At 60.8% G+C, this 13,841-nt stretch overlaps 1 protein-coding gene across 1 annotated transcript in view; it reads right to left on the reverse strand.

Annotated features, from left to right (window-relative positions):
* TNRC18 (trinucleotide repeat containing 18) overlaps positions 1–13,841 on the reverse strand; it is a 76,179-nt gene that overhangs the window by 4,945 nt on the left and 57,393 nt on the right. The window contains exons 19-27 of the mRNA XM_012731632.1: positions 10,013–10,443; positions 6,067–6,219; positions 5,634–5,775; positions 4,004–4,121; positions 3,453–3,528; positions 3,257–3,365; positions 1,888–2,004; positions 1,146–1,310; positions 3–853 (exon numbers count right to left, since the gene is read on the reverse strand). Coding sequence (XP_012587086.1) covers positions 3–853; positions 1,146–1,310; positions 1,888–2,004; positions 3,257–3,365; positions 3,453–3,528; positions 4,004–4,121; positions 5,634–5,775; positions 6,067–6,219; positions 10,013–10,443 — 2,162 coding nt within the window. The remainder of the gene's footprint in view (positions 1–2; positions 854–1,145; positions 1,311–1,887; positions 2,005–3,256; positions 3,366–3,452; positions 3,529–4,003; positions 4,122–5,633; positions 5,776–6,066; positions 6,220–10,012; positions 10,444–13,841) is intronic.

The raw sequence follows: 13,841 nt of genomic DNA on the forward strand, positions 1-13,841 counted from the left end.
GACGACGAGGACGACGAGGACGAGGAGGACGAGGACGAGGACGAGGAGGACGAGGACGAGGACGAGGACGAGGCCCTGGAGCTGGACGCGCTGCAGTTCCGGCCCCCGCCGCCCTGGGCCTCCTCCTCCCCCTCCGTCTCCGAGCTGCTGCTGCTGCTGCCGCTGTCGCTGCTGCTGCCGCCGCTGCTGCTGCTCTCTGACTCCTCGGCCCCGTCCTGCTCAGCCTGGCCCTTGTCCGGGCTCTTGGGGTTCCCCGAGTCCTCGAACGCGAGCCCGACCCCGGGCTCCTGGGCCAGGTCGCCCTCGCCGGCCTTGGGCCGGGCCGCCTTGGGCTCACCGCTGCCCACGGCCGACGGGTAGCCGCCCAGACCCAGGAGGCCCTTGGGCTCCTGCCAGCCGCCCGCCCCGGGGTCCTCGCGCAGCAGCAGGGCCTCTTTGGCCTTCTTGCTCTTGGGTGACGTCACACCCTCGTGGTCCAGCTTGACCAGCAGCTCGGCCTCCTCGCCTGGCCGCCGGGCCCCCTTGGCGGCCGACTCCTCAGCAGCCCGGGCCTTCTTGGGCTTGGGGCGGGTGGCCGGTATGGTGATGGGCATGGTGACGAGCGGGGCTGGGGCCAGGGCTGCAGAGGGGGCCGGCAGCTCCCCGAAGGACTCAGGACCCGGGCAGCTGGCAAAGGTGGACGGCACTGCGCTGGGCTGTGGGGGTGCAGGGCGAGTTTTGGGAGCTTTGGCCCGCTTGTCCACGGATTCTGGGGGGCTCTTCTTGGAGCTTGGGGTGCTGATTGGCTCCAGAGGTAATGGGGTGCTAGGAACCTCAGCTGCTGAGCCCCCCTCCTCCAGGACAGCAGCTCTGTCTAGAAGAGACCAGGAGAACACACATGAGGCCGGGGGCCCCGGAGTCACAGCCCCCGATCCAAACCCGGCTCACCAGCCCCCTCCGGGCCCCGAGACCAGTGGCCGGGATCACCGTCACGGTGACAGGCGGCGGCCCGAGCTCCCGGCCCAAGCACGCTCTCTGGCCCCGGGGGGGCATGCCCGGGGGAGTGACAGGCCAGCGTGCCTCCCTGAGCCTCAGTGTCCTGATCTGCCCGAGGGTCACAACAGCCCTGGGGTGTAGGGTCCCCGGGGGGACTCTGGCCGACGTACCCGCCTTGGCCTTGGCGCTGGGCTTGCGCCCGCGTCCTCGCGCCTTGGCGCCCGGCTCTTCTGGCCCCGGGGCACCTCCGTCTTTGCCCTCCGCGGCGTCCTTGCTGGTCTTCCGGCTGCGGCGCTTGGCGCTGGGCACCAGAAGCGCCGGGGACGGCTCAGCACCTGCGGGGCAGAACGGGGGCAGCTCAGGGGAGGCCGGACTGTCGGTCACGGAGAGGAGCCCGACGGCGCCTGGAGGGAGGCGCCCCCTGGCAGCTCAGGGATCCCTGAGAGGATGAACTGTGGGGCTGATGACAGAGGCTGGCTCCTGTCACTTTATGGCCCACTGGAAGCCGCTTGAAACCCCGGAGGCCTGGACACAGGAACACCAGAAGGTCCCAGGGGTCCTGGATCAGCCCTGAACGAGTCACGGGCCTGGACAGGTCCTCTCCTCCTCCGGGCCAGTCAAGGGGAAGTCACGGACATGCCGGGGGGGGACTGAGTCACGGCTCCGTGGCCACCCGGCGCGTGCCCTGCCAGCACGCTTCCCGGCTTCGCCCCGCGGGGCTGCCTGGCGGGCTCCCCGTGGGCCCCAGACCCCGAGGCTGGAGACCCCCAGGAGCCCCGCTCACTGCTGCCCTCCCCGTGCCCCGGGGGTCCAATGGCAGACAGTGGCCAGTGCAGAGCCGGGCCCAGGGCGTCTGTGCGGGGGCCCAGCCGGGCCTGGGGGGCGGTGAGGGGCAGCAAGTCCGCGACTCACACTGGATCTTGTAGTCGGGAGGCAGCAGGCGGATGTGCGAGAGGGGAATCCGCCCTGTGTCCCCATCGTCGAACTCCACGGTGATGAGGTCCCCGTCGTCCTCTAGGCCCAGCAGCCCTGCGAGGGGAGGCAGGGAGGGCCGTGAGCTCCCCTCTGGCCGAGTGCATGACTCTGGGGACACTGGCCCGCGCCACTCACGCCATAGTTCCCCCCGAAACAAGACGGGGAAGATGACAGAGGGACAGAGGGAGCGCAGGGGTGAGAACGTGGCGCAGGAGGGTGCCCACGGGCGGCACCTCCATGGGCAACGGGCAGCGGCTTGGTCCTGGCTCTCGCTCAGTCGGGTGCCTGGAGGGGGTCACGCCACAAGAACGAGGAAGCCCTGCAGAGGCCCGGGTCCCACAGGCGCCCGACACCTCTAGGAAGAGGTTCAGGGGGCTCCGGCCCTGGGCAGGCCAAGGAGCCGGGAGCTGCCTGGGGAGACCCCGAAGGACACTGGGGCAGTAAAGGGAGGACTACACACACTGACTGGTAACCCCAACCCCAGCCAGGCCTGAAGGCCCTGAAGGCAGTCAGGGAAGTCGGACTGGCTGCCGGGAGAGGTGGCGTCTGGAGCCCCCAACCCAACACCCGCACTGGGTCCCCACTAAGGGCAACCGGAGACTAGGCCGACGGCGAACGGAGGTCAGCACAGAGCAGAGAGGGAAGGGGACGAGCGAGACACAAAAGCAGAGACCAGGAAACTCAGGAGGACAGGGAGGAGAGAAGCCTAATGTGAAAACACAAAGTCCTTGGAGGGATTTCAAGAAAAGGTAATGTAGCCATGAAACAAAGAGAACATTTTTTACCATCGTGATCATGTGCTGGTTTTGCAAAAGCTAAGGGGTCGCCTTGGGTATCGGCCACTTTGTGGCCGTCCAGGCGGCTTTCTGGAGAGCCTGTCGTTTCTGTCCGCCCCCTTCCCACTCTCCCTTGCTGACATCGCCCCCGCTTTCCCGGGGAAGCCACCTTGCCACCCTCTCAGCACACGTGCAAAACCAGGAAGCCCACCTGGCGCCTCGGCTTCAAAAGCAAACACTGGCCGCATCCGGCGATCCAACCCTCAGCCGTGGGGGTCAGAGCAAACCAGGTGGCCTGGCTGGACGCCAGCCTGGGCAGCGCTCTGAGCCCCCAGGGGCCGATGTGAGGCCCGCGCCCACGGGGCCCGCAGAGCCTGGGCCGCCACCCACAGCCCGCTAAGTGTGAAGCAGTCCGAGCCGGTACAATTAATTCTTCACGCTTAGGCCAGTTAACGTGGGGCCTGGGGGCAGCAGGGAACCACCCGGCCTGCGAGGACACAGGAGGCGGGGGGCGGGGGGGGCCTGCTGACCTCGGACCACGGTGCCGGGGTAGAGGCAGCGGTACTGCTGGCTCCAGTAGGCTGCAATCCTGGTCCCCTGCGGCAAGAAGCGCGTGGAGGCCGGCCTCACGTCGATGATCTGGAAAGGCAAGAACAGAGCGATGGGAACACGGCTGCCCACGCAGCCCCTGAACCCCTCTTCCCAGAGGACGGCCTCCCCACTCACCGCCTCCTGCAGCAGCTGTTCCAGGCAGTAGATGTGGGGTCGATTCCCACGCTCACCTTCCACCACCACCCGGTATCTGCAAGGCGGGGCAGGTGTGCCGTGAGGTGGCGGGGGGGGGGCCCTCCCCAGGGGACCCCGTCTGGGACTCAGGACCTGGCAGCACCGGCGCGTGCTCCCAGACCATTGCTATGTGACATACGAGCCATACAAACTCGCCCTATGAACTTGGGGTAATGTCTCCTCACTTCCAGGTGTGTTTCCTCAACCAGGTGTTGCAGACCCAAGAGGGGCCAGCACGCTCTCCCCTGTCCCTTCTCGTTGAGCCCTGCCACCTTGGCCCAGCCACGCCCGCAGGGGCCCGCTGCCCACCCGCCCGCAGAGGACTGTCCTCCAGGGGTCCTCTGAGTCTGCCCCCCAAGGCAGGCACCATCTGGGGGGATCCCCAGCTCAGAGAAGTACAGCAACCAGCCACAGAGGCCCAGCACGGCCGCCCCGATGCAGGGCTGGGCGAGGGTCTCCGGGTCCCCTGCAGGCCCACGCGGCCCACTCACATGTCTGGCGAGTGGACTGTCTGCACGTGCCCAGCGTACAGCAGCTTGTCGTCCATGGGGATGAGCACACGCAGGCCGTCCTTCAGCTCGTCCTTGTCGATGATGCAGGAGCGTGGAGCTGCAAGAGTGGCCAGTGAGGCGGGGCTGGAGCCAGGGGCGGCCAGACCCTCCCTGCCCACAGCTCCCTGGCCCCAGGCCTGCCACTGGCCCTCAGCTGCCCCTGGGAGAAGAGGCGCCCTGGGCTACTGGTGAGCCTGCGAGCGAGGAGCGTGTGCCCCGTCCAGCCGCTCCCCACCCGGACCGTAGGCAGCTCCGGAGGTATGAACCGGGGAGGACAGCCTGCCCGAAGCCCTCCCTTGGGCCGAGAGCATGACCTCGAGCCCAGGCCCGGGGCTCTGGGCTGTCAGCCCCCACTGCTGCCTCCTCAAGCCCCCAGACCTTACTGTCAGCTTTTCCTCCCCCTGGACTGCTGCTTGCTCTGGTGGAACCAATCTCCGGGTCCAAACTTTGGCAGGGCTGCCAGCACTCACTGCCCCGCATCTCTTAGTCAGACCCAGACCACCCCCACCAACACCCCGGCCCACCCCTTCCAGGAAGGACCCCCATCCCTCTCTCAATTCCGCTGCAGCCTGCCTACCCTTCCCCGGCACTATGCACCCTCGGGAGACCCAGGACAGCCAGTGCAGCTCTTCATCTGCCTGCACCCACATCCCGCCAGAGCCCCCCAGGGGCAGAGTGGCCGCCCCACCTCGACCTCGGGCACGGGAGTTGCTCTGACCATGACCCAAGGGCAGAGGAGACTAAGTGCGACTGAACGGAGGCTGGTCCAGGCGCGAGGGCCCCTGCATTGGTGAACACCCAGCCGTCGCCGGGCCCAGGAGCGAGCCCAGCGGAGGGGCCCGGCCCGCCCTGCAGACACCGAGGCCCGTGCTGCTTCAGGACCACAGCCGCCCAGCACTGACGCACAGAGCGGCCCACCCGTGAGAGCAGCCCTCCGCTCCACCCACCTGGGTCGCATCCTCAGTCTCCTCTGTGGTCCAGACCCCAGATTCAAGCGCCCACCAGCCCTCACTGCCCTGAGGTGTCCTCTAGCGCCCCAGTCATCAAAGTCCAGCATGCCATCTGCCCGGTCCCCTCTGTGTCTCTGTGCAGGCACCCCCCACCTGTCACAGCACCCCCTGCCCACCCCGCTGCCACCCCCAGGCTCGGGCCCACAGCCCGCCCTGCAGCCCCGAGGTGCCCACGGAGCCCTGTACAGCCTCCACCCAGGCCCAGCGCCCGGAGAGCCCACTCCACCTAGCCTTACTAACCGCCCCGCACCACCGGGCACCGCTCAGTCTTCCATCGGGCGAGGACCAGATGCCTGCCAAAGCCGCCCAGGCCTGCAGGGTCGGCTCTGCCCCCCACCCCGGATGCCCCCCACCCCCATGGTCACTGAGCCGCAGCCAGAGCGGCCTTCTCCTAGGTTCCTCAGGCACCGCCGTCCCCCCAACCTCGGGGCCTCTGATGCAGCAGTGCTGTGGCCTGCCCCTCACCCCCACCCCCCTATGCCAGCTTAGCCCCCGCCCATCTCTGGCCACGGTGCAAAGGGACCCTCCCAGGCCGGCCCGACAGCACCGTGGCTACTCACCCGGAGTCAGGGGCCGCTCCACGGCCCCACCGCGGGGCAGGTGCTCGTCCTCGGAGAAGCTCGAGTCCTGGTTGGGTTCAAAGTCCTCCTCAGCAGCCATGCTCTCCATCAGCTTGCTCACAGCGCCCCCCTTCCCCCGGTTCTGGGGACAGATCATGGCAGACCAACAGCTCAGCTCATGGCATGAGTCCTGCCCATCTGGGGATCCTCCCTGGAAACCTGGGGTCACGGTCAGGTAGCAATGGAATCTGCCATGTGCGTGGTGGGGGTCCCAGCGGGACTCACCCCAGAGGCCAGAGGGGGACGAAATGCCACGGTGACACGGAGGGAAAGCAACCCAGCCAGGGGTGCGGCCCCATCTGCCGACGGAGCAGAGACACTCCCCCAGCCGTGGGGACCCCGCGGGGCCCAACTCTGGGCACGCGGGCCTCACCTCCTTCTTCACCTCCTTCCCTTTGGCCCTGGTCTTGCCCCTCTTGGCAGTCGTGGCTGGGGAGCTGGTGTGTGCGGTCCGGGCCTCGGGGGGCAGGGCAGGAACGCGGGGCGGCAGCACGGCCCCGGATCCCACCTCCTTCCCCTTCTTCTTCTGGGGGAGGAAGCGGGACAGGGGTCAGGGCAGGCCGTCCCCCGCCACTCACCGTCCTCAGTGGGACACAACTCCACCCCCGCCCCCAGAGCCGGAGCTGACCAGGGCACTCTGCTCCAGGCTGGCCCTGCCCCCCTCGGCCTACCCCCACCCCCAATTCTTATCCTCCGTCTCTGAGTGCCCGTCCCAGGTCACGTTTTGCAGCCGCTATTACGTCAGTGTTAGGACGACTACAAACTACTTGCGAAGACGAGACTGTAGTGTCTGCACTGCGTGTTCCTCTGCTATAGCTGCACAGGTAACAGCGCCACGCGCAGCTGTCCACGGGTGCACTCGGCCACGTAAGCCATCCGTGCCGGCACACAGTACTTTTTGTAAACACAGTTGGGGATTTACCCAAAGTTCCATCTTGTGACTCCCCCCAGCACCTCTGAGACACACAGAAACAACCTCATTCTTCATTCTTGTCAGCTGCCCAAGGTGCCCTGTGTGGGAGAACCACACCGCCTACCCAGCACCCCCACCCGTGCTGCAGATGCAGGCTGCCCCCATTTTTTCACTCTTCTTGACGAAGCCACCAAGGAACAGCAGTGCCGCTGAATTCCTCACGCACGGTCCTGGGGGGCCTTCACGGCCCTGAGCTGCCGCCGTAGAGGCTCCTGGATCGTCTACGTTGCCCGCCTTCCCGTCTAGTTGCCGGGCAGCGAGCGCCTCGCCACGCACCCCAAAGTCGCCCCCGGTGGTGGGCCGGAAGCCGAGGGCGCAGGCGCCGTGATGGGCTTCATCCATCAGGGCTAGTGACTGGAAACGACCTAGCTGCCCGCCCGGAGGCCCAGCGCTCGGCCCTGAGGGCCCGTCCTGGGGCGGGGACTCAGTGGGAAGGCCAGACCCAGCGGTGAGGGGAGCGGGCCCGGGGACTGGGGTGCTACTAAGGCCAGGCTTTTTCAGAAACACATTCCTGAAGCAACCTGGCCAAGTCCAGGGACCAGCGGAGGTGAAACATTAAAACAGAAAAGGATGACACGGGCCAGTGTTGCCAAGACAACTGCAAAAGCACAGCTTCCACATCACGAGTGGCGCTCCAGCAAATGGCCTCGACCACGCCAGGCAGGAGAAAACGGGGACCGTGTGCGCGGGTCAGGCCCCGTTTCAGGAAGAATAAGAAATACACGTACTGACGGCGTCTCAATCCTGTCCACTGAAATCAGAGGGCATCTAGGGGGTGGAAGGGACGTTTAACACAATTTCCTCTCCTCTACCCCGACTTATTAAATAGCTCATCTCGGGGGCATCTGCAGCTGTGTGCACAGGGGATGGAAAAGCAAGGACAGCAAAAAGGGTCACCCCGGAGTGGACGTTAAGATGGGAGTGGACCTTAAGATCGCTCTTTATCTTCTATACTGCTGGTGTAAGCAGATGACAATGGATACTTGCCCCTAGCCTCTTGGCCAGAAAGTCCATTTCTGAGACCCGCTAAGTAAATACAGACACAGCTGAAGGAGAACTCCCAGTGTGCACGTGCAGCGTCCGGAAGACAGGGGCTCACCACTGTGCTCGCTACCCAGTAAAATGGCATCTTCACCCGAGTCACCGACAGTCACGGACAGCCAGCCGGCCAGCCACGTAGAGATCGTGATTTTAAAACATGTTCAAATAACATGAGCCCGCCCTGGTGGCACAGCGGGTTAAAGCACAGCACTAAGAAGCTAAAGCCACTTCCACATGAGTTCGATCCCCACCCCAGGGTGACCACATGGCGCAGCAGACCTCTCCTGACCCGCCCGCTGCTCCACACAGCAGTGTACTTTCCCTCAGCAGTGTACTTTGTCAGTCGGCCTGTTGTGCTCCCCACTCTATCTCTGATGAATCCTCTCACCCTCCACATCTCTAGCCTGTACCCCAGTTCCATATGAATAAATAAATAAATCTTTTTTAAAAAAAAAAAAGCTCGCAGCATCGTGTAAGAAGTGCCGAGTCTGAAGGCAGGCAGCTCGAGAACTGTGAGCGGAGGCTGGTCCTGGGGCCATGGGACTTGGTCCTGGCCAACAATTAACCTGTTCCTTTCCAGTCCCACTGGGTCGTCAGTCCTGGGGTGGGGCGAGACCCTAGTCCTCCCTCCCCAAAGCATAGAGTGAGGGGTTACCACGAGGGGCCACTTGAGCAAAGGCACAAAGAAGCAGGTGGCCCAGTGGTTAAGGGCCAGTCCCAGTGCTGGACTCTTAGTGTTCAAGGCTCAGCCCTGATGGTCACTAGCGTGGCGACTGTGGGCAGACGCCAGGCACCTACACAGTGCAGGTAAAATGAGCGGCCTGCCTCAAATGGTTATGAACAACCCAACAATGTAATAGGAGATAAATAATGTGAGATCCTGACAGGGAGCTCCAAAACGCCTTGGAACTTTCTGGGTGATGGGAATATCCTCTGTTCTAATGAGGTGGCTCTTGGTGGGCCCCTAGATAGCTGGCATGGAGGGTGGTCACTGGGAAGATAAAGCCATGACTGAAAATTTCATCCCAAGGGCCAGTCTCCCAAAGGGGCTGTGGGCTGAGCTTGCCGTGACAGATCATCCCTGCATAAAGCCTCTAGAAAGACCCCTGAAACAGGGCTCAAGGGGTGTGAGGTGGAACACTCAGGTGTGGGGGAGGGTGAGACCAGAGGGCATGGGAGCTCTGCACACATGGCACCCCACAACATGCCTCTTCCACCTGGCTGCCCCTGAGTTATATATAACAAGCACTTCCCTGCCTCCTGAGTCATTTGGTAAATGATTGAACCTGGGAAGAGCTGTGGGGGCCCCTGATTTACAGCCGGTGGACGGAGTCTTTGGGAGCCCTGGTGCTCGTGACTGGCATCTGGAGAGGGCCAGGGGGGCAGCCTTGTGGGGCTGAACCCTTCACCTGTCGGATCTGCACGTTCCGAGCAGCAGTGTCTGAAATGTTGAGAGTGGAGGAAACAAATTTTCCTGTATCAGTAAACCACACATGTGTGTAAAGTGGTTGGAGCAGGTCTGGACCCCACCCTGGGTTGCTGCAGCAGCATCATTATTATTGTTCATTATTCCAACACCTTCTCTCCAAGGCCTACAAAAACCCGAGGTGGCTTGAGCCATGAGGAAACAAGAGGTGAGCGCAAGTCACAGTGCACGTGGCTGACACGGACGCAGTCTCTTCCCCGCCGTCCCGTCACCAGGAAATCAACGTGCGTCATCCTTTCGGGTGACTTTCTCTAGAAAGTCAGTGTGGTTTCAGGGTTGGTCCTCCACTGGGGGCCCAGGCTGGTCACGTGAGCCAGGGACTAGGGTCAAGAACCGGCTACGAGGGAAGCCAAAGACCGTGAGCTTCCCAGCAGCCGACTCGAAAGGATCAGAGAGGAGCCCACGCCGGAGGATTTGGGAAGTCTGGGAGTTTGGAAGGGAAAAAGAACGCCCATCTCTATGTTCACTAACTAACCTCTGAGGAAATGAGGTTTTCCTTCAGGTGTGAGTGGAAGCCACAAGCCACAAGGGGACCTGGGCGCCGGCGACTGTCACCCCACAAGCCACCAACACTTGTGCACACGGTTCCCACGGAGCCCGGAGACCGCGCCCACCATCACTGCTCAGTGAGCGCAGGCAGGCCACGCCGGAGCCCCCGGGACGCGTCGCGGGCTGCACTTCAGTGTTGCTGTCCTGCAGCGGCCCAGGGCCCCGGAGTGGGGGGGAGGCGCGGCCTGGCGGGACTCCGGGCCACCCCGCGGCCAGGAGGAGGGGCCCGGACCCGTCCTGGCCGTCTGCACCCCTGCGTGGCGCCCCTACCTTCCGAGGGTCCTTCCTGTCCCTGGTGCGGCCGGTGTCCTTGCGTGGGCTCAGCGGGCCACCCCTGCCGCAGCGGCTGGGCTTGGCGGCCGCTGGCGTGGTGCTGCTGGGCGCCGGGACAGCGGCCGAGGCGTCGTGCAGGAAGATGCGCTCGCTGCGCCTCCGAGTCCACAGGTCGTCGTCGCTGGCCTCAGGTCCAGCCTCAAAGCCCGGCTCCTTGGGGCCCCGCAGTTTGCGGGCCTTGCGCCCCTTCTCTGCTGCCAGCTTCACCTTCTCAGGGCTGCTGGGGCCCGGGCCCCGAGCGCCGGGTGCAGGCACAGCCAGAGCGGGGCCGGGCTCCCCCAGCCCCTTCTTAGGCCGGAGCAGGCCGGCCGGCGACCGCTTCCGAACCTTGAACTCGCTGTCGGAATCGGTGAACTCAAACTCTGTGCCTGGATAGGGGCAAAGGAGGGGGCTGTCGACAGCTGCTCCCGGAGCCCACTTCCCACCACCCAGAGCTGTGACCACCAGACCCATTCTTCCCCGAGGACCTCACAGCCGACGGGAGCTTTCTCCCTGAACCCAGAGAGGAGCCTGAGATCCAGAGAAGGGGACTCACCAGGCCACACACCTGTGAGTGGCAGGTGCTGTCCGGCCCCTCTCCTGTTGCCAACCCCCCTTGGCTGCCCACACTCCCCCACCATTTACACCTAGAGTGGCATCTGGGAAAGTTCAGGTTCCTGCCTGGGCCTCTTTGGGCTTCCTCAGTGCCTCCTGTTTGCCCCTGGGGGCCCTGGGCGCCAGGGCAGGCAGCCTGGCGGGCCCCTCACCTGCAGGGACAACCACCCTGCGGGGAGCAGATGGGGAAGTCCACTGGAAAGCCCGCCTGAAGCCGCCTCCTGCTGGTGCTTCTCAGGCTGGAAGGTCCCTCTCTAGAGACTGGGCCTCACCAGCCCACCGCGCCCGGCCCCGCCTGTCACCCTCGGAGGCCTGCTGCCTCTGAGCCAAGGTCCAGCTCCTCTGACGGGAGGGCAGTACTGCGCCCACCCCGATGCCCAGTTCAGGGCCCAGGGCTCTTCAGAGAATGTCCCTGGCTACGGGGCCACCAGGGCTGACCCCGCACCTGCTGATCTCCAGCCTCTCAAACCTCCAGGCCTTTGGTTCTCCTGGACCCACTGTCTGGAACACCATCTCTCCCCTGAGCTCCGCCTGGAAACGGAGTCGTCCTTCCTCTGAGGACCCCTCTGCAGCCTGGGGCACCTCCAGAACACCTATCACCTATCACATTACAGGGGTCCAGTCCGTGTCAGTCTGTCTGTCCTGCTCCACCTCACATCTACACTGGGTGATGACGTTCCTTCCTGGGTGAGAGCTTCAGTGTGTCTCTGCCCAGGACGGGGGCGGAACATCCTGTAACGGTCCCTGGATTAGCCCCCAAAGAAGGACTTGCCCCGGCCCCCACAGCACATGAGCCAAGAAGCCGGGGCTGAAACCCAGGTCTACTGTCCCCTGGGCAGCTGCAGGCCTCCTGTGGGAGGCCTGCTGCCCCCGTAGACGCAGCCTCGGGAGCAGGGACGGAGTTGGAGAAGGGAAGCGCACTCCCTGGGAAGAAGCCACAGGCAAAGCCAATGAGCTCACGAATGCTTTGTTAAGAGACTTCATGCTGCACAGGGAGACGGCTGGGGGCTTTTGTGGCTGCCTAGGCTGCAGGCCATAAAATGTAAGCTGGGTTGTTCTGTTTTTGAGTAGGATGGAATGATAACCACCTGACCACAGTCCCCTTCTAGAAAGCTACCAGAAACCCCACAGATAGATAAAACCGTGCAGGTGTATTGGCTGGGAGGGGGTATGGAGAGTGGGCGGATGGGGGCAATAGCTTGGAAAAGTCAGACACCTGAGTGAGATCAGATCAGAGGATAAACATTTATGAGACCAAGAGGTAGCGTGAATGGTATCTGGGAGAGAGGAAGCCGTCTGTGTAAGGATACCGCAGCGTGAACAAGCATGGAGTCCTGAAAGAGAAGAATTTTCCAAGGCCTCACTGCGAGACAATACTGGAGCGGGGGAAAGGACAAGTGGCCATGACTCCCACCCACAACCTGTGCTCCTGCCTCCTCCTCATAACAGCAATAAAGCATGAGAGGAGGAACAGAGGAACAACAACAGAAAGACTGAGAGTCAGAGAGAAAAAAGATGGACTACACAAGTGGTAACCGAAGGAAACTAACATGACTATACTACTGCTAGACAAATAGATTTTAAAGCAAAGATTTCTACTAGAGACGAAGAGGGTCACTTAAAAATGATAAGATGGTCAATCTATCTGGAAGGCGTAACACGTAGAAATAAATGTGAACATAATCCAAAAATATATAATAAAAAGATTATATGCCATGACCAAGCAACCAAGTGATATTTAACCCAGAATGCAAGGTCAGTTCAACAAAAATAAAATCGGTGTAACACCACAGCAATAAAAGATAAAAACAACATCGACACCTCCACAGACACAGAAAAAGTAACTGACAAAATCTAATACCACTTCATGATAAAGTCACTCAAAAACTGAAGTAGAAGGAAACTTCCACAACCTGAAAAAGGACAGCCATGAAAACTCTACAGCTAATGTCACACGTAATGTGAAGGACTAAACGCTTTCCCCTAAGGTCTGTTCTTACCACTGCTAACCAGGGAAATTAGGCAAGAAAAGGAATAACAGCACACACACGGAAAGCCAGAAGTAAAACCATCTCTACTGTGGCTGACATGACTTAGAGCTAGAAAAGTCCCAAGGAATCTACTATTAGAACATAAGTGTGAACAGCAAAGCTGTACAATACACAATTAATATACAAAATTAACTGCATTTCTACACTAGCAGTGAACACTACAAAAATTTTAAAAATTCCACATAGCACAGCATCAAAAAGAATACTTAAGAATAAATTTAACAAAAGAAGTACAAGACACCATATAGTGAAAACTGTCCAACATTTTTAGGAAAAAACTGAGGACCCAAATAACTAGGAAAGGAAGACATCCTATCTTCAGTGATCGAGATGCTTACATCGTGAAGATCTCAAAACTGTCCACAATACAGTGGAATATTCAGCTATAAAAAAAGATGTAATCTTGCCATTTGGAACATGGATAGAACTAGAAGGGATCATGCTAAGTGAAATCAGTTCAAAAGAAAAAGGCAAATCCCAAAGACATCACTCCTATGTAGATACACAAAGCCGAGAAACAAAGGTCTTACACAAAGCAAAACTAAGCCAACAAACCAGAATTGGAGCTGAGCTACGGAGGGGAAGGGGGAGCGAGGGAAAGGGGGCTCGGGTGGAGGATCAAGGGGAGGAAGGGCTCTGTGACTGCAACGGAGGATACATGAGTGCTCTGGAGGTGGGTGTGGTGTGGAAACACACATCTGAAGCGTGCGCCTACATTCCTAAATCACATGCATCGTTTTAAACCAATGTTACTGCAATAAAAGCTTTTCTTTAAAAGTATCAAATAACCTTTTAGGAATCAGTTTTTGTTTTGTTTTGTAGAAACCGACAAACTGATCCTTAAAATCCAGATGGAAATACAAGGAACCTATATTTATTAAGGATATTGAATTCATAATTAACCCTCTATAACAGAAAGCACCAGGCCCAGATGGGCGAACCAAATACTGAAGAATTGGTGCTCCCTAATCCATCCTGTGCTCCCTAATCCATGCTGTGAGACCTACATTCTCCTAACACCAAGACAACACAAAGATATTACAAAAAACTACGGAAGAGGAAGAGTCTCTCTCATGAACAGCCCCACAAAAATCCTCAACAAAGTACCAGCAGATCAAATC

The sequence above is a fragment of the Condylura cristata genome, unplaced genomic scaffold (assembly GCF_000260355.1).
Source record: "Condylura cristata isolate star-nosed mole 26May11 unplaced genomic scaffold, ConCri1.0 scaffold00032, whole genome shotgun sequence".
Lineage (NCBI taxonomy): Eukaryota > Metazoa > Chordata > Mammalia > Eulipotyphla > Talpidae > Condylura > Condylura cristata.